Consider the following 20,730-nt stretch of genomic DNA (forward strand, 5'->3'; position numbering starts at 1 on the left):
CCGCCCGCTTTAGTCCCCCTTTCTTGTTTATGACTTCATGAAAGGATTTTCCGGAAAAGAAAGCTGAGAGGAGGCTTGGGACTTGAGTAGCCCTTCCTTGCTCCTCCATGCACGGATTTTACCTCTTGGATTTGACGACAGTGAGCGCTTCATGTGCCTGGCACCTAGTATGAGCAGCACAAGGGAGGAGCGGGAGAGGAAGTGTGGGAAGGACAAGTGTAGACAAATAGGATGTGCTTCCTGCCCTCAGTTTTCAGGTATCAAAACGAAGAACTTTGGCTTAAAGTGTATATTTGGGAGGCCAGAGTTCTGGTCCCAGTTCAGCTAATAGCCTACAGGCTGCATAACCTTAGGCCCTCCTATCACACTGGCCTCTTCCTGCAAGACCCTACCCACCCTCATCACCTCTGAGCCTTCCCTGACTTCCTCTATCACTTGTATTTGATCACATCCTGTCTCCTCCAGCTGTGAGCAACCTGAAGACTGGGAAAGTCTCTTACTCCCATTCTTAGCACATAGTATATGAACTTTGTGAAATCAGTGATTGAATTGGCTGGAGTGGGCAGGGGATGCCTTCTGGGGGAGGTTAGACTTGCATAGAGATGGGTAATTCCTGGTTCAGGGATTGAAAAAATAGGTGGGGCACTCTGGGCAGTGGCTGGGACTAGAAGCGAACCAGACTGGCAGGGAAGTGACCCTATCATACCACCTAGCAGAGCTGCCTCTTCTGGCTCAGGTAGAATTTTATGTGGCCCCCAGCCTGTCTGGCTTCCCTGCAACAGCTTCCAGAAAAGTGAATAAAACACCAAAGAGGGGGAAAAGCTTGATTTATTTCTCAACTCTCAGCCTCTTTTCTCCCAAAGGCAGAGCCCACTGATCAAAACCTGAAGGTCTGGAACCTGGGCAGACCCCAGGAAGTAGAAGCCCAAGTGCCTAGGTCAGGGGCCCAAGTTCAGACTTCAGCAGCAGACCAGGGTCAGAACTTGCCAAGGTCAAAACTCAAGGTTCATGTATGTCCTCAGATCCCGCTCCCAGGCCCTGTCCTTCTCCTCCTGCCTTCTCTCCTCCTTCCGGTTCAGTGTGGTCACCCTAGGGGCTCTCTCCCTCCCAGCCACTGCCCGTGTATCCCGAGCTGGGAAATGTGTAACTCGGGGTTGGGGTGCTGATCTGTAGCCTAATCCTTCCTGGTCCCTCTTGAGGACAGTGGGGATGGGATTGGCACGGCCCTCGCCCCGGGGTCCCAGCCCCATTCCAGGCTCCCAGCCCCCCCTCAGCAGCAGCTTGAAGCCTGGGCTGGAGGTAGGCACCCCAAGGGGCAGGTTGCAGGGCCGGAGATCCTGGGACAATGACAGCAGGTGAGCAGTGGATGTACGGTGGTTAGAGTCTTGGAAGTGGGCATCACAAGTCTCACAGTACTGGGGAGAGGGGGATCGGGACCTGCAGAGAAAAAAGAGAAAGGGTTAAGGGCAGCACAAGGGTTTAGGCCTCAGAGGTGGGTGGCAGGGTGGGACAGGGTCCTTCCAGTATTTCTGCTGAGGAACAAATTGCCTTCCTCCCCACTTAGCAACAAGGAACCCAAAGGGGAATAGCTGGGAGAAGAGAAGGTTAAAAGGCCTCACAAGGCTCTTGGGTGAGGGAAGAATAATAATAATTACTATAGCTAATGTTTGTATAGTGCTTACTATGCTACAAGCACTGTTCTAGCACTTTACATATATTAACCCATTTAATCCTAACAACGCTTTAAGAAAGGTGCTCTTATTGCTCCATTTCTTAGATGAGGAAACTGATGCACATGGACATTAGGTTGCTTGCCCAAGTAAGTACAGTCAGGATTTAAACCCAGGGAGTGGGTAAACACGGGAATATAGCAAACATTTTATAATGACTTTAAATGGACCATAACCTTTAAAAATTGTGAATCACTAATATTGTATACCTGTAATTTACATAGTATCATACATGAACTATGCTTCAATAAAAAAATAAAATACAAATATAAAAACTAAAAAGTAAATATATAAATTTTTAAAATAAAAAATAATAAACCCAGGGAGCTCATGTCCGTAACCAGACTGCCTTATTAGCCTACACTAGAGGACAGGGGAGAGAACCAATCCTCCAGCTCTGTTCTGGGGCCTCTGGTGTGGAGTAGGTAGGAAGGAAAGAACACAACGGAAGATAAGGCTTCCCCTCACCGGTTCTCTGGACTCCTCGTCTCTCTGGGGCTCTCTCTGACCATGCGGGCCACCTCAGGGAAGCCCGCTTCTTCTGCCAGCTGAGCAGCATCCCTGCCACCCAGCTCGCAGACCCCCACCCAGGCAGCCCCACGGCCCAGGAGATAGCGCACAGCTGCCCCCTGGCCTGCTCGGGCAGCACACATCAGGGGGGTCCACCAGAAAGCATCTCGAGCGTTGATATTCCCCCCAGCTCCCCCTGCCTCATGGGGATCCAACAGTCTTTTTAGTTTTGCCACGTCCCCCTCCTGGGCTGCTCTCAGTATCTGGTGGGTCATCTTGTCCTCTGCCCCAAGGGATCTCCTTTGTCCATGTCCTCCTGATACTCCTGCTGCAGCTTCCCTCATCATTCTTCTTCTCTTCCTCTTTGTCTTACTGGCAGACTCAGGCTGAGCCCTCTGGGGTTCACGAGTGCTGCTCTCATCCCCAGTCAAGGCTTCGTAGAAAGCCCGGGCTGCAGCTCCATCCAGGGTGGGCTTCAGCTCTTCAGGCTGTGACTGCAACTGCCCATCTTTCCAGAGATCACTGGGGTCAGTGGCTCGGGTAAAGTTAATGAGGGAGGCCCCGGACATGGCTTTTGGGAGATCTGGGAAAATGAGACTAGGCAGGGGGAGGATGAGACAAGGAAGCCAAGCCCCTGGTGGTCCTGCAGTGACCAGAGCCACCGCCAGACACCTGCTGGGAGAAGGAAAAGTATCCTTAGCGTCAAAAATCCCCTCCTAACCCAAAAGTGACCCCACAACCTAGGACCCTGCAGGGCCTGAGGACCATAGATCATGTGGAAAAACAGGAAACCCTACAGTAACAGACCGTGCCCCTTAGTAAGGGTTAACAAAGAAGTCTCCGTAAGACAGCTGCCCAGAGGTCCTGCGCTCCGCCCCCACTCCCATCCTCATCAACAATAAATAATAGGCTCTCTGAGGCTACTTTACCACCGCGTAAGACATACCGTTAAGAAAAACAATCAGCCTGGGTCTTTAAATCTTCCTCGATCCTATTTCGGGTAACGTCTTCCGAAACAAAAAGACTTTGACAGACTTGACACTTCTCCGGAAGCAGGAAGCAGATTTCAGGGAGAGGTTCCAGTCTGTGTTGGTTTGTAGCTTCCGTACTGCAAAATGGCGCTACTCTAAGCGAAGGAGTCGACAAAGAGTCACACGGCACAAAGACGCATGCGTGGCTTGGGGGCAATTACTTGAGGGCGCAGGCGCGCGCAAGCGCCGGGCTGTTTCCCGCCTTGGAATCGTTCCAATACCACACGCGCAACGCACCACGTGCCCAGGTAGCGCGAGGACCGAGAAGGGTCCGTCGGTTGGGGTGCTGCTTTTACATAACGCCCCCACAATGCCCTTCGCCTCCCTCAAGGTGGCCCCGGCTCCGAGCTCATTTTCTGTCCCTGGGAAACCTCTCTCGGGGTTAATAAAGGCCCTGAGGTGGAGAATGCCCAGAAACCGTGAAAAGAAATAACGCCTCAGAGCCCCTCACCATTACTCTGACCAGGGTTCGAAGGTCACACTTAGCGCCTGCAGCAGCCCCGTTCAAGCCCTAAGAGGAAATGGAAAAGTGCAAGGGAACAAGCAGCAGAATGGCTGGCGCCACCTCAGGTTAGCGCACGGGGCCGTCCTGGTTCTGTCGCCGTTCAGTTCAGCCCAGTACACCCTACCCAGGTCCCTCGGCACGGAACCCGGCCTCACCTCCCGCCTCCGGAGCCCAAACCCCAGGGTGAAGCATTGGCCCCTTCGGGGGTCTCCTTGGCGGACTGACTCGGGCAAGGAGCTCGACAGGCGATAAGGACCAGGCTGGCTGGAGCGGATGAGGTCAATGCCCTGGGAAGCGGAGCCGCGCCGGGGCCTGAGGCTCGCTGTGTGAGGGGAGCGGCAGGAAACGACCCCAGCAGCCTTGTTTTTCTCCCCGCCCTTCTCGACCCCACGGTACCGGGAATCACACGACTATATTTCCCAGGCTTCCTGGCCCAGAACGCGATACTGTTTCCGCTTCCGGTGGAGCCTGGCAGCCCCTTGCTGCGCCCCGCCCCCGAGCGGCTCCCTCAGGGGCCTCGCGACACCAGGGTCGTGCGCGGGTCATCCTGGGATTCGTAGTTCGGCTTTCCCTAGTTTCGCCAGTTTCTCCCTACCGGGGACTCCATTTCCCGGCGTCCACCGCGGCTCCCGACGCTAAGCACTTGCGCGTTGCCCTCTTCCCCACCCTCCCCAATTTCCACTCCCCCCCACCCCACTTCGCCTACCGCGGTCGGGTCCGCTCCCTGCGTTGCAGCGGTCCCCGCGGTTCCTTGGAAGCAGAAACTCCCCTTCCCCCCCGCCCCCCGGTCCCAGTCCCCGTCCAGTCGGTGAGTCTGGGGTCGTCCCCGCGCCGTATCCCCTGTCCCTGGGCGGGGCACATGGGGTCTCTGCGCCTTGATATGGGGGTGGGGAAGGAAGTGATCTGGTCCGGCACCGAGGGAGGGAGAGGTGGCCAAAAGGGTGGAGGCGGGATGTGGGGACTCCCATGAAAGGGACCTGAGGGCCACCCCAGGCCATGAGAAAAGGAGGGGCCCGGCTCTTGTTTGGAAATGATAAACTTCGGAACCGTTGGGAATGGGGCCGGGAATACGCGGAGACCTGCGGGGGTAGGGAGCCTGAGCCGCGGGCCCTGCCGGAGTTGACGCGGAGGAGAGAGGGGCCTGGCCTTCGGGAGCGTCAGGGATGTGGGTAGGACTGGTGTGTCAAGACTTGTCGGTTTCTCACAAGTGGTGGGACCCCAAAGAATTTACCTAGTCTCAGAGAAAAGGGACCGAGATGTGAATAAGAGGAGCTAGAGAGACGGCCTCCAGGTTCGGCTCTTTTAAGAAAGGGTGGCCCCAAATTCTTCCATGGTTGGAGGGCAAAGTGTGGAAGGAGGGAGGATATCAGAGGCAGGGAGGGAGAGCTTAGCCTTACACTTCACTTTCTCTAGCTGACGTGAAGATGAGCAGTTCAGAGGAGGTGTCCTGGATTTCCTGGTTCTGTGGGCTTCGTGGCAATGAATTCTTCTGTGAAGTGAGTTCTTCTCAAACCCCCCTATCCGTCTCCACATATAATCTGGCCAAATAAAATATTCTCCCATATATTCAGCTTCCATACACTTCTTTCACAGGCTTACATAAAGACTCTTTCTCATCAAGGAAGAGTTTCCTTAGTAACTTCCTCACTAACTTGTGGTGAAGGGGCAAGACTGGGGCCCCAAGTCAGCCCTGCCATTCTCCAGCAGTATAACGTTGGACATGTCAACCTGTGTATTTTCTTTTTTATTACCACAGTGATACTGGTAGTACCTATTTTTGGTGGCTGTTAGAATTAAAATAGTTCCTACTAAAACGTCCTGTAATATGCAAAGCTGTGTGTTACCATAAGGGATTGTAACTGCCTTCAGAATTCAAGCTGTTGAGCCTCCACCTTCCTCAGAGAGCCAGCTGGCCCTAAGGAGAGGCCAAAACTGAGATGGGAAGCAGGAATAGGGACAAGGATCATGAAAGGAATGTCTCTCTAAGACGGGGTTTGCTGTACCTGTTTATCCTTGGAAAAGCAAAGCCAGAGCTTTTATGGGTGGGCAGTATATGTCAGCTGGGGAGAGAGACTCAAGTACTTCTGCTGAGTTGGGAGTGCGGAACAAAGGGAACAGAAGCAGTTGTGTTGAGGATAAGGCACCAGTTCGAGCAACTTGTCCAGGTCAAAGCTGAGGATTCTGCTATGGGTTTCCTTTTGACTTCATGTCCTGACAGGTGGATGAAGATTATATCCAGGACAAATTTAATCTCACTGGACTCAATGAGCAGGTGCCTCACTATCGACAAGCTTTAGACATGATCTTGGACCTGGAGCCTGGTGAGACACCCTCAGGGTTGTTTTGTGTGTGTATGCTTTTTTTCCTTTTCAAATCCTGTTTATCTGCTTCTTGAATTTCTAAATTCCCTTTTGGTTCTCTGACTTCCTTAACCCAAAGTCCTCTACTTCATTTTAATTCCCTACCTCACTCTTGCTTAGTTTTGTGACTTACACCGCTTGTTTCTATATTCTGATTCTGTTAACTTAGCACTATTCCATAATGCCCGTTTTTCCATGAGTCTTATTTTCTGCCTGTTTTCCCTGCCTTGCACCTTCTAGGCTAGAGTTTTATTTTCTATGGTGACATCTTTGCATTTATGTATCGAGGGAGAGAAGGGAGTAGAAGCTGAGAGGGATGGAAAGAAGGCAGAGCTGCCTTGGGTTGGTGGAAGGGTCAGAGGCCCAGGTTTCTGGGTCAAATGCCCAGGCCATGGGTGGGGTGAGGCTCAGAGTTGGATGCTGGGCTAACTGAGTAGCTAGCAGCCCCTGGGGGTGGGCAGGGCACCTAAAATAGCTGTAAGACAAGTGGTTGCATTTGGTTGGGGCCATGTTTCAGATGAGGAGCTGGAAGACAACCCCAACCAGAGTGACCTGATTGAGCAGGCAGCTGAAATGCTCTATGGATTGATCCACGCCCGCTATATCCTCACCAACCGTGGCATCGCTCAGATGGTGAGGTCTCTCTACTCCCACTTGGCTCCTTCGGAGGCAACAAGAGAAACAGTTTCCTGCAGCAGGAAGTCACTTGTTTCAACCTTGTCAAGGAATCTAGATGAGAAGAGGGGAAAAAAACCCAGAACCTAGGCTTAGGGGTTAAAACCTGATTGAGGGTTGTGCTAAAGGGGGTGTTTTCAGGGAGGGAGATGTGACCTTGGGCAGGAAGTTGTAGACTGCCTCTTCCTCAGGGAATAAGCAGCGAATGGCTCTGATGGTCTGCAGCCTGCCTAACTGGAGGAAGGGAAGCAGAGGAGTCTTGAGGGCCCATCTGAGCCAGAAAAGGGGCCTCTGGGCAGCGAGAGACAGGAGGATTTGGGGACAGAGTGATGTGGGTTGGGCTGAGGAGGGGGTTGTCTCTTTTCTTCATACCTATCCAGCAACCCCTTCCATTTTATTCACTGCAGTTGGAAAAGTACCAGCAGGGAGACTTTGGCTACTGTCCCCGTGTGTACTGTGAGAACCAGCCAATGCTTCCCATCGGTGAGTGTTGGGAAAGGGAAAGAAGGGCCACATAAAATGGCAGGTCCACTGGGAAGGAGTTGGGGCTCAGCAAGTTGGGGCCTGAGTCCAGGAGGGAGGTTGGGCAGGCTTGGGTTACCTGGCCTGCTGAGTCTGGCTGTCTCCCAGGCCTTTCGGACATCCCAGGTGAGGCCATGGTGAAGCTCTACTGCCCCAAGTGCATGGACGTGTACACACCCAAGTCATCGAGGCACCACCACACGGATGGCGCCTACTTCGGCACCGGTTTCCCTCACATGCTCTTCATGGTGCACCCTGAGTACCGGCCCAAGAGGCCCGCCAACCAGTTTGTGCCCAGGTGGGGAGCAGGGACAGAGTCACCAAGGGTCAAAGGAAAGGGCCGGGATCCCCCAGAAAGAAGGGAGGACAAGGACAGGGCATGGTCCTTTCTTGAGACCTACTTCTCCCAAAGCCAGGGCTTTTTCCTGCTGAGTGACCTTGGGAAAGTTGTGTGATCATCTATGCCTCAGTTCCGTTATCCATAAAGTGGGGATGGTGACGTGCCTGACAGTGTATTTTTAAATGTATGAATCGCTTAAAGTAACGTCTGTCACTTGAAGCAACATTTAAACAATAGCTATTTTTGTTGCCATCTTGGGTGTTCAGCCTTCTGCCGGGAAATCCTCAGAGCCACGGTTCAAGTGTGGTTTATTTTCCTGGAGTACCATTTTTATTCTTGTGTAGAGAAGGAAAGTTCAGCTTTATATTAAAACAAGTACTGATGTGTGTGCTTATGCGTGTGTACACACGTGTATGTCCTAGAATTTGAGTTTTAATAGATATTTAAAATAAATTTCCAAAAATTCTTGAGAGAGAGAAGTTTGGGAACCACTGCCCTTAAGTACTGAGCAGGCCCATGAAGGAGCTGGGGTGGGGAGGCAGGAATGCTGGCCACAGGCAGGGCCAGGATGGGGCTCACGCTGCTGCTTCTCTGACCTCTGCCCTGACCCAGGCTCTACGGTTTCAAGATCCATCCGATGGCCTACCAGCTGCAGCTCCAAGCGGCCAGCAACTTCAAGAGTCCAGTCAAGACGATTCGCTGATTCCCCACCCCACCTGTCCCCAGTCTTTGACACTTTCATTCCTTTGCTGCCACCCTTTCAGGAACCCTCTATGGTTTTTAGTTTAAATTAAAGGAGTCATTATTGTGGTGGGAATATGAAATAAAGTGGAAGAAAAGGCCGTGGGCTGATTTGCTGGTGCTTGGGGTTGGAGAAGGGAGGGTAGTGGTGTGCTGGACCCCAGGAGCTCTCCTGGCCCCGCCCACCCCCCTCAGCTTGAAATCCAGCACAGATTTGTGCCCAGTGGATTTGGGTGATGTTTTTAGTAGTAAAGCAGAGTTCTAGAATTGGGTGTGGGGATGTGCAAAGATCACAAGGAAAAGACTCAAAGAAAAATCAGATTTCAAATACTAGAGAAATATTTATTCTTTTTGGGCCACCTATGGTTGTCTGCTTATACTCTAGGGAATGTAATCAACAACACTTTGGGTTTTACAGGGAAAGTGGTCCCAAAATAAAGAGAACTGTAAGGGGTGGGGAGAGGAGGGGGCAGGGTCCAGAATTGCTGTTTTGTGGTGTCTGCCTGCCCCCTGCTGGGGAGCTGAGACATGCCCATCTCAGAAGAATGGGGTCACTGGGCTCCTGGCTAAGGTTTCTCCGAGAACAATAGGTACTGACCCTATTGTGTGGGAAGGATAGCAAATGGTACCAGAGAAGGAAACATCCGTGGACCCTTGAAAGGCGCACAGGACAAAGGTAGGCTGCTGGATTGGGGCCCAGGTATTGCCCCTGTCTGGGCTACTGCTCCCACATTCAGGAACCAGACCTGGTGGGTGAGGACACGTCCCTCCTGCCAAGTTAATAGCTTCCTCCCCCAGGCAGGAATATAGCTCTGTACCTGCAGTAGCTCCTGCCCAGACTCTGCCTGTCAAAACCACCCTGCAGTTCAGGCTCAAGGAACATGGTCACAGGAAGGTGGGGTTTCAGAGCACCCCTGAGGGACTTCCCCTCTCCCCAGAATTCCGTGATGAAGGCCCATATGTTTGTAGGTGTGCTGGTCATGATGGGCTTCACAGTGGGAAAGGGTAAGTGGGACACGGGCAGGGAAGGAGGGGTGACTGAGTCCAGGGAGGGGGTGGCTCTGGATGAGCGGGCTCCCTGCAGGGCAGGGAACTTGGAGTGAGCCGACACGGCCATTCCTCCTGTCTTCCACCTCCCCAGCTCCTGTTCCTGAAGTCCGGACCTGCCACCTCTGCCTCTTAGAAGATCCTACTATAGGATGCGTTTCAGGCTCGGAGAAGTGCACTATCAGCAGCTCATCCCCGTGCATGGTGATCAGCATCTTTCATAGTGAGTCAAGTCCCAGGAAGGGGCTACTGGTAGGGCAGCCATGGCTTGGTCTCCTCTTGTAGATGAAGGCTGCTTGGGGCCTGAGGTCTAAGGAGATGGAGGATTCTGGAAGGGGAGGGGTCTGGGGTTCTGTGGAGCCAGTTAAGCTAATTTTTCTGGCCCTTTCTGAAGGAGTCTGGGATAGGAATTGGGTCTGGGTGAGGGATCGCAGAGTCTGTGAAAGGGGTGCCAGGTTTGGGGACTATGGGAGGCAGCAAGGGTTGTTAGCTGTCCCCTCTCTTCCAGATACCAAGGTTCGCTTCTTAATCCGAGGCTGTGGACAGCACAAGTCTTACCAGTGCCAAGAAAAACGCCCCACCTACCTCCCAGAGTACTGGTACTACGCCCAGTGCTGCCAGTATGATTACTGCAACTCCTGGTACAGCCCCCAGCTCCAGAGCTCCCTCCCTGAGCCCCCTGAGGGGTCCCTGGCCCTGCCCCTGTCTGAGTCCCAGATCCAGTGGTTCTACCAAGCCCTGAACCTCTCACTGCCCCTACCCGGCTTCCATGCTGGGAAGGAGCCTTCTGAAGGCCTGGACCCCCTGGCTGTCCTGCCCCTGAATCTGAGTTTGTCCATTGCTGACCTGCGCCGCATATACTGGTTCCTCAACAATTCAGGACTTTTGGTTCTTCCCTGGGCTAGGCTGTGATGTCTTACCCTTCCCAGATTTCACTCTGGTCCAGCGTCTCTCGCCTGACACCCCAGCATCATGTACTGCCCTCTCAGAACACTCACACTCTCTGGTCTGTGAGTTCTCAGTCTTCCTTTCCTTTGTACTTCCATCGTCTATATGGGTTTGGTTTAGTTTCCTCCCCAAAAAGCAGTTGGCGCTGCACCCAGTGCTCTTCGTCCACCTAGAAAATAATCTCAAATGTGAATTCTGCCTAGGCTGACCTGGGAAAGGCACAGTGGTTTCCTCATCCCTTTCCCATCATCTGAGTGGGATCATCCCCCCCACCCCCCATCTTCCTGATCCCCTCTCAATCTGGCTATTTCCACTCCTATACCTGTCTCTCAAACCTTGTGCCAGACTGAACTTGCATCAAGAAGGGTGAGAGGCGGACTTCATGCAGATTTCCTGACTGGGCACTCTGGTGTTCCTACCTCACTGTCTCCACCACCCTCACTCCCGCCTGGTCTCCTGCTGCCTTCTCTCATCTCTTGTCCCCATCTTTGGCTTCCACAGCCCCGCTTCACGTCCCTGAGTCCTGACACCCACTTGCACAGATTCCCAGGGAGGGGAGAGGATCTGTCCTCTGCTCCACATTCCCCAGTTTCCCTCCACAATAAACAAACTGGGCTAAGTCTGTGTCACATTGTTTATGGGGTCAGGCTCAGGTGTGGGCAGGTGTAAACAGGTTAAAGAAAGTTAACTGGGCGTGGGGTTCAAACAGCGTTGCAGAGCCCTGGCCACTCCACTTGGCCTTTGTGGTTCCTCATGGCCTGCCGCGAAGAGCCCACATCCATCCCACCCTCTGCTCAGCTAGAGATCAAAGTATGAGGATTGTGACTCCTGCCAGCCTTAAACATACCCTACAAAACCTAGAAAGTTAAACCCGGGTGATGTCAGGTTTTTCCACATAAGAAAGGAGGAAACACTCAACCACGAAAACTCAAGAGCAAACCAAAGGGCCCAGGTCTGCATCTCAGAGTTACCTGGAGCTGAGGCACCTGCGTTCATGCCTATTCTCAGTTCTTTTCAGGATCCTGGGACCCAGGACCCCCTCTTTGAGGGCCTAGGTGGGGGGGTGGGAGAGTACAGAGAGCACACAGGTGGGGCTGCAGTAGTAGGGTCTTTCATTTTAATATTTTGAAAAACTGCAAGTATGCAGAAAGCAACCTTCCCCGTACGTTCAATAAACACTGGACACACTGCTCTGAGCCAGGCCCAGTATTAAGCACCGAGACTTGCAGATGAGTACAGCCAGGTGTCCACCCTTCCGAATCTCACAACCCAGTGCTGGGATTATGAAACCTTTTTCTGAAAAGTAGTGCAGCTCTGTGGCTGGGAGGCCCAATCCCAGCTCCTCTGCCACTTGAGTAAGTTGGTCTCTGTGCCGAACTTTGGTCACCTGTCAAGTAGGGATAGTGCCTCAGGATTGAGAGAATGTCAATGTGTGCACACAGAAGTTAATGGGCTCAAAAATAGACATGCCTTAGAGGCAAACATAAACACAGATTTTGGTCTATTTAGTTTTAAACCTTTTTGGCCATACAGATGTTTGCGCACCATAAGGTGGGTTTTTGTAAACTACACACCTGTGTTACCACTCCCTGAGTTAGCATAAAGGCCTTTATCAGCACCCAAAGCTGCCTTCATGCACCCTCCTAGACCCTCCTAAAGTTCAGGGGTAGCCACTGTCCTGAATTTTGTCTGTGTGCTTGATAGAAACGACATCACACAGCATACACTTCCTACACAGCATTTTGCATGTATGTTAACAGATTTTTGTGGCCCCTTTAACAGCTTGTGCTCTGGTGGGAGAAACCAACATTTGTTTCTAGGTCAGGAAGCAGTTGGAGGTACAAAGAGAGGTACAAGCCTGTGTCCCTCTCTTGCCGCCCCACTTTACCCCATGACCTCTGACTTCAGCATAAGTCAAAGGCCCAGGTTTACACAGCTCCGGCAAGTCAAACTGGAAGACAGCCTCAGAGGATGAGAAACCCAAGGCCCGAAATTGAGTAACTTACCATGGTCCTTGAAAAGGGAAGTTAAGCCTGGGATCAGAGAGGCCACTAGGCCTTGCATCTCTTCACAGAGCTCCTTCCCCACCCTCTCCTCCCTGGGACTGGTTCTTTTACAGCTCCACTCCTACCAACACACCCCCATGAACCTCCTTACCAGTCCCCATCCAGCTCTGGGTCTGACAGCACTTCTGAGGATGCCCACTACCCTTCTGGTCTTCAACATAGGAGGGCTTGCAGTTCCTCTTCACCTCTTTGTGCTGAGAGCTGAATCAGAGACAGTGGGGCAGGGCAGGAGCAGAGCTCCGCAGAGCTGGGAGCCACTTACCTGCCCCTGATGGGGCACTCAGGCAGTACCACCTCCCTCAGCCTCCACATCCACCAGAAGAGAGAGACAAATCAAACAGTTGGTACATCTATTTATTTTGGAGGAACAGCTGGGGACTTGGGACAAGAGAGGACTGTGGTGGGAAAAGAAGCAAAGCAGGGCAAAGGGGCATCCTTGAGGCGGGAACAGACAGGAGGAAAGATGTCAGACTGAGGACTGGAAGGAAAACTCCACAGAATTCTGGAGAGGGAGCCTGGGGAAGGGGCAGAGTGGGAATAGGGGTGTTGAGGGGCGTCAACCAAGAGGCAGATAGGACTGGGGGTCCAGTAACTGCTGCTGAGGGCGGCAGGGAGGGCTGGTGGGTGGGGCCGGACGTTGTTCTGGCTGCCCCCAGGTGGAAATCAGGAGGATGGCTGGAAATTGGCAGGTTTTTACTCCAGAGGTCTCTACAGAAGTTCTAAGGACCATATTTTATTCTGTTCTGAGGGTTATTGCAGAAATTCCGGAAGCAGCATCGAGAGAATATCCAGAAGCCCAGCACTGGAGAAGTGTGGGTGTACGAGCAATCACTCATCTGCTCCTTGCTGCGGCAGTCACTCACCATGATCTCCGAACCACTGTCTGGGGAGGGACGGCAGCAATCAGTGACACAGAGTTCCCAGGTAAATCCCCTCACCCTCCCATCCCCTCACCCCACATGGACTTGCCATCACTGCCCCCACACCCTGCCCTGGACCCCCAAAATGCAACAATTCCTGGAACTGGACAGGCCAGGGAGTGCCAGGGAGTCACCAGCCATGAACTCTGTGGAAGTTTCCCAGGGAAGGTTGGTGGGAAAGAGCCATTTGAGATACAGTGACAGTTGGAATGGGGTGAATTGGGACTTGTGGAGCAAAGTGAGGAGAACCAGCACTTCAGGCGGGACCATGTAAGAAAAAGTTGGGAGGTGTATTGGAGGTCAGATTGCAGACAGGAGGTGTTTGTCGTTTATTTTATGGATCAAAAGTAAGAGAAGATGAGGGACTTCCCTGGTGGCACAGTGGTTAAGAATCCGCCTGCCAATGCAGGGGACATGGGTTCGATCCCTGGTCCAGGAAGATCCCACATGCCATGGAGCAACAAAGCCCATGCGCTGCACCACAACTGCTGAGCCTGTGCTCTGGAGCCCACGAGCCACAACTGTTGAAGCCGGCACACCCTAGAGCCCATGCTCCGCAACAAGAGAAGCCACTGCAATGAGAAGCCCGCGCACTGCTTCGAAGAGTAGCCCCCGCTCGCAGCAACTAGAGAAAGCCCTCGCACAGCAACAAAGACCCAATGCAGCTGAAAATAAATAACATATAAATAAATTTATATTAAGAAAAGTAGAAGAGGATATCTCTGCTGCTATTATATTTATGAGAGTGGGGAAATCTTTGTGCCCATGTTACGGGGATGTTCACTGCTGCCCTGCTTGAGAGAGTGAAAACTTAGAAGCAACCTAAAGGTCCATCAGTAGGGGGATGGATAAATCAACTCTGACATGCCCATGCCGTGGAATACCATGCAGCAGGATGAGGAAGCTGGTTACAAACTGATATGGAAACATCAAGTTCCCATAACTGTTAAGTTTAAAAAACAAGTGCAGAACAGTGCTTACAGTAGTATGGTACTGTTTGTGGAGGAAAAAAAGAGGTGAAAAGGAGTAAACAGCATATTTGTATAGGGTGGGATGTGCACAAAAGATCACAGAAAGGATAATAAAGGCAATTTAAAAAATGGTTTTATGTTATTCATGCCTGAGAGCTGGGTGAATTGGGCCAGGAGTGGGAGGGAGACTTTTCTTGAATACTCTGATGTGGAACCACATCTATGCATCAGCTGTTTTAAAAAGTATAATGAAAGGATTTGAATGAAGGCAGCTTTGTACAGCAGTTGTCAAGAGCACCATCTCTGGAACCACCACAAACTGTGGCTCAGCCTCTAGGAGACTTGTGCAAGGTACTGACCTCCCTGCACCTCTGTTTCCACATCTGTAAAATGGGGATAACAATGCCTACCTTGGAGGGTTGTAAGTGCTTAGAACAGTGCCGGGTACATAGTCTGTGTTATGTGTTTATTATTGAAAAAGGTGAGGGATCAGGTGGAAGAGCAGGCTTGAGGAACAGGGAATGTAGTCGATTTCCAGCAAGTTGAAAATGAGGTGGAGATATCCAGAGGGCAATTTGACATTACAGTTTGGCCTAACATTCAGTTTTAGGAGGATGCAGTATGTGCCTGCTGGGTGAAGCCAAGGAAGCAGATAAAATCCTCTGGGAGAGTAAAGAGGAAGAGAGCTAAGGATCAAACTTTGGGGAACGTGAACTGTTAAGGGTCAAGACTTAGTGAAGACTCAGTTAAAGGCAAGACTCAGTGAAGGAGACTGGAAAGAAGCAGTGGAAGATGTAGGAGAAGAGTGGTGCTGGCAGGAACTACTGCTGACAGATGGGGAGAAGGCAGCCTGAAGAAAGGCCAGTAGATTTGGTGATCTCCAGGGTCCCCTACAAGGCTGGGTGCTATGAGGAGGGTTAGCCGAGAAGGGGAGGGGAGTAGAAGTGGAGATGGGGAGTGGCTCTAAAGGAAAGGAAAGAGAGAGAGTGGTGGAACAGTGTCTTAGAGTTGTGGGAACCAGAATTAGGGTGCAGCTTAGAAGGCTGGTAGAGACTCAGTTTGGGAATGGGCTGGGCCCACGATGAAAGGGAGAAGGCAGCTTACTGTTCTTTATGAGCAGTGTCATGCAGCTGCTGCCCTTTGGGGTGAGGCAGATGTCAGATCCTAGAAGGCATCCCAACTCCTTGGTCTCCAAGAGGCATCGATAGCAGCTTAGGTATTTGTTTAAATGAATCTGATGAAGGGGTTCTTGATCATAATGCTCAAACTCACCTAGAATACAGAGAAGCACTGACCCCAAACCCACCTAATTCCCAGACTGGCCAGTCCCACTGTTCCCTCCTACCTCCCCATCTCAGAAAACCATAAAATCACCAATTCTTTAATGAACCATCTGGCTTAATCTAACATCAGAAGCTTTAGTTCTCATTAAAAATCTCCATTCTCTGCTCTTTTACCTCCTGAAATGAGGAACTCATTCATTCATTCATTTATTCATATATTTGAGGGGCTAATGTGCCCAGCACTCTACAAGCCTCTAACTTTAAAGGTTAGGCCAAGGCAGCCCATTCCAACTTTTGGCAGCCCTGTTAGGACAGTTCTTCCTCTGTGACTTGGTTTCACTGTCCCCACCCAACCCCCAGACTCTTTTGAATATGCTTTCTTAATCTATAATGTTCAGAAGTGAAAACATCAGAGTGCATCATCACAGGACAGGAAGAATCTCAGCTTTGTGTAGACAGGAGACTTCAAGCAGCCCAAGGCCACATTCTTTGTTTGGTGGTTCTCTCACTGAACAGACTCATATTAAACTTTGTCCACCAAAGCCCTCCCCAACTGCATGCATATTCATCTCCTTCCTCCTCTGATCCCAGGCCCAGACCACATGTTAATGAGTCCCCAGACCCAGCAGAGCACTTGGTGTAAGGCAGATGCTTAGCAAACACTTTGGATCTTGTTTCTGTGTCGATGGTGCTTTGCAGCGAAGTGAGGTTATCAGGCTGGATTCAGCCTTGTTCTACGCTGTGGATCCTGAGGCTGTCATCTGGCATGTTCTCCCAACCCTCCCTATTCTGTATTGTCCTCAGATTCTAAGAGGTTCCCTTTAGTATCTCCATTCAGGTCACTGCTGTTGAGTGAGACAGCCCTGGGGTAATCACCAGAAATCTCCCTCAGAGTGAACATCAGTACATTATCAGTCCCCAGGCATTATCCCACCAAGCCCACCCATCCCATCTTTCCTCCTGCCTGGGTTTACCTGAATCTCCTTGGCAGATGTACCAGACATCTATCCAGGGTTTCCCTATCCAGTAGGATAGGAGACCCTTCTGACCCCTTAGAGCCACTTACCAAACGCCAAGCTCATCACGACCAGCATTATTAAGAGGACCGTGTACAGGGCTTGAGGGGGGCCCGGATTCCGGCTACCTGCAGGGCCTGCCATGACATGCATGACTGCCCACCAGCCTCCAGTTTGGCCTTATATTGGTGGAAGAGAAGTTGGCGAAGACGAAGGGGAGAGGCAACATCCTTTTGGGGTGGAAATCAGTGCCTGAACAGCCAGAAGGACAGAGTGTCCTCACCCACGGCCATTCTGGGGTCTAACATACTGGCTTGGGACAAGGACCCAGCAACAGGGGAATGAGAGGGGAAAATTCTTTCATATTAATTCAACAGACATTCATTAAATCACTGCATCAGGTGTTGGGGATACAATATTGCACAAAGTCCCTACCCTCACAGAGTACACAATCTAGTACCGGAGACAAGTCAACGGACAATGAAGGGGGGAGGGGCGGGGAACGCGGGCAGAGTGCTTCCGGGGACAACTTGGGCGGTGGAAACTACTGACCCAAGGGGTTTCATCAGAGCAGTAACGAGATCAATTTCTGTTTGTAAAAGATCTCTGAGGCCAGAAAACTACTTAGGAAGCTATTCCTAAGCCCAGTCACAAGATGGCGGCCTGGTCTAGCAGAAGAGAGGGAAGCCGCGAAGTGAATGAATCTGAGCTGCATTTAGAAGAAAGACTGGACAGATTTGGACTTAGACTGAATGTGAGGTGAGGGAAGGGGGATAGGCTTGCAAAAGGGGGTGATTGTGACACCATTTTTCAAGATGAGAAAGACGTGTCAGAAATCCAAAAGCGAGGACACCTGAGTCGCTAATGACCGTACTCAGCCCAGTGCCCCCTGTGGGTTCCGGTAAGTCAGAGCCTCTCCCTACGCCCCCCTTTTCCGGCCCCGCCTCAGCTCAGCTGCAGGTCGGTGGGTCTGATCTCCGGCGCCCACAGGCTCCGGCGCTGTGTGCTCGCTCTCCGCGCCTGGCTGCACCTCAGAGGTTTTGGGAAGACGCGAGGGCGGCCCCCAGCCCAAGCTCAGCTCTTGGCCGGGCGGCTGGGGAGGGCGCGCCCGGCGTCGGGACTCAGGCATCCGGCCCTGTCAGACACCCAGAGCACTAGGCGGCTTCCCCGGAACGTAGCACTGTGGTGCTAACATCCCTCCCCACACCCGGATTCTGGAGACCACACAGCAACCAATGAGCGGCCGCGGACTGGCTCCAGGCGCCCCATCCACTTCTCCCGCCGGGGGCCTGCTGGGCCCACCATGCCTGCTCCGTCTGCATCTCGCCAGGTCCGTCTCTCTGTGAGAGACACAGGGTTTTTGCTTTAAGGGTCGGTGGGCTAGGGGAAGTCCTCGGCTTCCAGGAACGCACCACCTGCTCCAACTCCCAGTCTGAAGATTTGGGGCCGGGCCCTGCCCGAGGGTTCCCTGCTGTGGTCCCAACACTATCCAAGAATCATCCGGTCTCGGGGTGCTGATGCGGAAAATGGGAAGAAACTGACGGAGACACGCCAAGAAAGGCGGACGCGAAAGAAGAAATACGAGAGGAAAACACACGCCACTGCGCGCACCCCAAGAGCCTTGGGATGATAAAAATAAGAGAATTATTTTAGAGAAAAGTCAAGAGTAATGGAGAACTGGGGAGGAGCACCTGGGACCGATATAAATGTTGGCTGAATGAGTGACAAAGTGATAGACGAAAACAATTAGACAGCGGGGGCTGCTTTTGAAGCAAAGAGAGCAAAGGAGAGGCAGAAGGGAATTTCACAGCGCCCTTTGACTCCCTCTCTCGAATATAAGCGCAACGAAAAGGCCAAGGGCGTTATGGGTGGCTGAGGCTGGCCTCCCTTAAGGGGTCGCCCTGAGAGGTCCGGGAGGACTTGCGGTGGAGCTACGGCAATCAGGGGCCCAGGGCGTAGCAAGTGCGAACAGGCGAGTGGTTATTTCGGAGCTGGGCTGGGCCTTCTTCAGAGAGGGCGTGGCCTTAGGGTCATTAATCCCGCCCTTGTTTCGTTTCGCTCCTCCCCTGTCCACGAGGCAGGGCGCGGCTTCTGCGCGCGCAGAGCCGCTGGAGTTCGTTGTCATGGTGACGGGCTCCTTGGAGGCTTTCCTGGGGTGAAGAGGCGGGGCTTTGCAATAGTCGTCATGGTGACAACAGCGGCTGGAGAAATCCACGCTGAGGGCCCCTCCCCCCGGACAAGGGATACCTGAGGGTAAGCAGCCAAATTGCCAAACAAAGCAGGTCGGGCCTTAGGACAGAACGCTGCAATTAGAGGAAAGAATCGGGGTGAACGAGGGGCGGAGCTATGGATGATTAGGCCGGGCGAAAGCCAGGTTCTGTTAGGGGAGTGGCCGCGACAGAGCGGTCTGGAGAGGAACTACAGAGGGGATCTCTAATCAGAATAGAAATGAATGAAAAAATGAATGACTGGGCTCTTGAGGGAGCTGGGAAGGCTTGGTGATCGGATGGATGGATGGATAGGGACCTGGCTATCCCCGACGCCTGGGCCCCCCACTCTCTGGAGCCTTTCACCCTTGGGGCCCTCATTCACTTGTGACAGTGCGGGAAACACATGCCCCTCCCGGGGACATGGAGCAAACCCTCAACCCAGACACTCAGTTCAGAGCCGACTCCAGCACCTCACACTGGGAGCAGCGCAGGGTGGAGCCTGGGCCAATGAGACACGGTAAGATAAGGGGTGGCCCAGCCCGGGGCCCACCTCTTCTTCCCAGGTTTCCTGTCCAGTTGCTAGCTCTCCTTTTCCCCAGCCTCCATCCCCTCTCCCAGTTTGCCTAGCAACTCTGGGATGCCTGGGTGTCCAGGCCTCACCTGGTGCCCACTACAGCAAGAGCCAGAGCCTCAGCGGATGTGGTATCTGCATCTCAGCTGGTCTTCTCCTGAGACTGCTAGAACCCTGATAAATAGGGTGAGGAGTGGATGGGGAGCTGGTCCCACCCTGGGGTGGGGGTGGTTCTGAAAACACAGCTGCTGTGAGCCTTATCAGATAGGGAGTAATCTGAGGGGGTAGACTGAGACTCCTTGGTGGCGTAGTCCAGAATTCAAATGTTGAGCCTCACTTCTCCCCACCCACTTCAGGTATCCAAGCGCCCCTCATGGCATCCACTGTTCTTTATAGTATGTGCAGGGAGAAGTGGGAGGGAGATGTGGTTGTAGAGGCAGGTCAACAGAGTCCCTAATGGCCATGGCCAGGAAGAGGAAGTCCTTTGTGTCTAGGGTGTGAGATGTGGGGCACCCCGTGTTTGCATTTAAGGAGGTTCCCTTAGCTGAACAAAGACTTGGTTTCCAGGGGGCTAACTGTCCTGATGGCTCTGGAAGGCAAGGTTCAGAATCATGCAGCTGGTCCCACAGCTTCACGCTCCACACTTCCCACCCTGTTTGCTCCCTAGGGCAGGACAGAGGAGAGGGGTGCCAGTATCAGCTCTCCAGTATTTGCTAAAGTGGAGCATTCTGGAGATGTGGCCACCTCTTCTCTTCTAACCCCAAATAGGAGGCATCATGTCAACTGACAAGTCTCAGATCACTCCTTTCAGTGGAGACTCAGTATATCTCCCTTTAAGGAGCTGCTGAGCTGGTTAGGGCAGACAGCCTCTGCCCCAGGGATTGCAGGGGAGCTTTGTGCTTTGAGGTTGGAGGAGACGCTGAAATTAACCAGAGGCTGTATCCAGGACCTCAGAATACTGTCCACCTTAAGTATCTTGTTCAAAATGGTTCACCCAGGGTGGTAAACCTAGGGGTATTTCATCTGGAAAAGAGGTTTCCAAGGGAAGAAGGTGGCCAGGTAACAAACTGATGGGTGGGAAAGGGACTCATCTGTTCTGTGAGGTCCAAGGATTGGAAATAGAATGGAAGTTATAGGGAACCAATGTCCTCAGGTTCAAACTAAGAATATTCTAACAGCTGTCCAGAAAGGCAAAGTATGGCTCTGGGAAGACCTGAGTCCTTGGCACCTGCTCCTTGGTCCCTGGCAGGCCCTGTGTTTGTTGAATTGCAAAGAGGGTGTGAG

The 20,730-nt window shown here is 52.4% G+C and overlaps 4 protein-coding genes across 10 annotated transcripts; 2 read left to right on the forward strand and 2 right to left on the reverse strand.

Annotated features, from left to right (window-relative positions):
- Window positions 1-811: 811 nt before the first annotated feature.
- GPANK1 (G-patch domain and ankyrin repeats 1) lies at window positions 812-4,222 on the reverse strand. Of its 7 annotated transcripts, none has more exons than XM_061194945.1 (4): window positions 3,932-4,222; window positions 3,187-3,348; window positions 2,199-2,912; window positions 812-1,437 (listed from the first exon to the last, which is right to left on the reverse strand). In XM_061194945.1, exons 3-4 carry the CDS (start codon window positions 2,807-2,809, stop codon window positions 993-995), a joined length of 1,056 nt encoding a protein of 351 aa, XP_061050928.1. In that variant the 5' UTR covers window positions 2,810-2,912; window positions 3,187-3,348; window positions 3,932-4,222; the 3' UTR covers window positions 812-992. The 7 variants fall into 7 exon arrangements, with proteins under 7 accessions (XP_061050928.1, XP_061050927.1, XP_061050924.1 ...); XM_061194944.1 differs by having other exon boundaries at window positions 3,187-3,366; XM_061194941.1 differs by having other exon boundaries at window positions 3,187-3,782.
- A 233-nt stretch (window positions 4,223-4,455) lies between these two features.
- CSNK2B (casein kinase 2 beta) lies at window positions 4,456-8,515 on the forward strand. Its single transcript, XM_061195991.1, has 7 exons — window positions 4,456-4,584; window positions 5,190-5,272; window positions 5,995-6,097; window positions 6,654-6,769; window positions 7,219-7,294; window positions 7,442-7,631; window positions 8,286-8,515. The coding sequence occupies exons 2-7, from the start codon at window positions 5,201-5,203 to the stop codon at window positions 8,374-8,376; spliced, it is 648 nt and encodes a 215-aa protein (XP_061051974.1). The 5' UTR covers window positions 4,456-4,584; window positions 5,190-5,200; the 3' UTR covers window positions 8,377-8,515.
- Window positions 8,463-11,042, forward strand: LY6G5B (lymphocyte antigen 6 family member G5B). Its single transcript, XM_061195990.1, has 3 exons — window positions 8,463-9,419; window positions 9,556-9,684; window positions 9,970-11,042. The coding sequence occupies exons 1-3, from the start codon at window positions 9,296-9,298 to the stop codon at window positions 10,371-10,373; spliced, it is 657 nt and encodes a 218-aa protein (XP_061051973.1). The 5' UTR covers window positions 8,463-9,295; the 3' UTR covers window positions 10,374-11,042.
- Window positions 11,043-13,194: 2,152 nt separating this feature from the next.
- Window positions 13,195-16,818, reverse strand: LY6G5C (lymphocyte antigen 6 family member G5C). Its single transcript, XM_061195992.1, has 3 exons — window positions 16,716-16,818; window positions 15,471-15,638; window positions 13,195-13,358 (listed from the first exon to the last, which is right to left on the reverse strand). The coding sequence occupies exons 1-3, from the start codon at window positions 16,816-16,818 to the stop codon at window positions 13,195-13,197; spliced, it is 435 nt and encodes a 144-aa protein (XP_061051975.1).
- Window positions 16,819-20,730: the final 3,912 nt, after the last annotated feature.

Source organism: Eubalaena glacialis, chromosome 7 (assembly GCF_028564815.1).
Source record: "Eubalaena glacialis isolate mEubGla1 chromosome 7, mEubGla1.1.hap2.+ XY, whole genome shotgun sequence".
Classification (NCBI taxonomy): domain Eukaryota; kingdom Metazoa; phylum Chordata; class Mammalia; order Artiodactyla; family Balaenidae; genus Eubalaena; species Eubalaena glacialis.

Excerpts from the sequence above, each read along its gene's own strand:
- GPANK1 (XM_061194945.1), bottom strand. The coding sequence starts at position 2,809 with ATGTCCGGGGCCTCCCTCATTAACTTTACCCGAGCCACTGACCCCAGT. Across the intron at positions 1,438-2,198 it reads ACGAGGAGTCCAGAGAACCG|GTCCCGATCCCCCTCTCCCC; the intron begins GTGAGGGGAAGC and ends TTTTCTCTGCAG.
- CSNK2B (XM_061195991.1), top strand. The coding sequence starts at position 5,201 with ATGAGCAGTTCAGAGGAGGTGTCCTGGATTTCCTGGTTCTGTGGGCTT. Across the intron at positions 6,770-7,218 it reads ACCGTGGCATCGCTCAGATG|TTGGAAAAGTACCAGCAGGG; the intron begins GTGAGGTCTCTC and ends TATTCACTGCAG. Across the intron at positions 7,295-7,441 it reads CCAGCCAATGCTTCCCATCG|GCCTTTCGGACATCCCAGGT; the intron begins GTGAGTGTTGGG and ends GCTGTCTCCCAG.
- LY6G5B (XM_061195990.1), top strand. The coding sequence starts at position 9,296 with ATGGTCACAGGAAGGTGGGGTTTCAGAGCACCCCTGAGGGACTTCCCC. Across the intron at positions 9,420-9,555 it reads GGGCTTCACAGTGGGAAAGG|CTCCTGTTCCTGAAGTCCGG; the intron begins GTAAGTGGGACA and ends CCACCTCCCCAG. Across the intron at positions 9,685-9,969 it reads GGTGATCAGCATCTTTCATA|ATACCAAGGTTCGCTTCTTA; the intron begins GTGAGTCAAGTC and ends CCTCTCTTCCAG.
- LY6G5C (XM_061195992.1), bottom strand. The coding sequence starts at position 16,818 with ATGCATGTCATGGCAGGCCCTGCAGGTAGCCGGAATCCGGGCCCCCCT. Across the intron at positions 15,639-16,715 it reads CGTGATGAGCTTGGCGTTTG|GTGAGTTTGAGCATTATGAT; the intron begins GTAAGTGGCTCT and ends TCTGTATTCTAG. Across the intron at positions 13,359-15,470 it reads GACACTGCTCATAAAGAACA|ACAGTGGTTCGGAGATCATG; the intron begins GTAAGCTGCCTT and ends GTCCCTCCCCAG.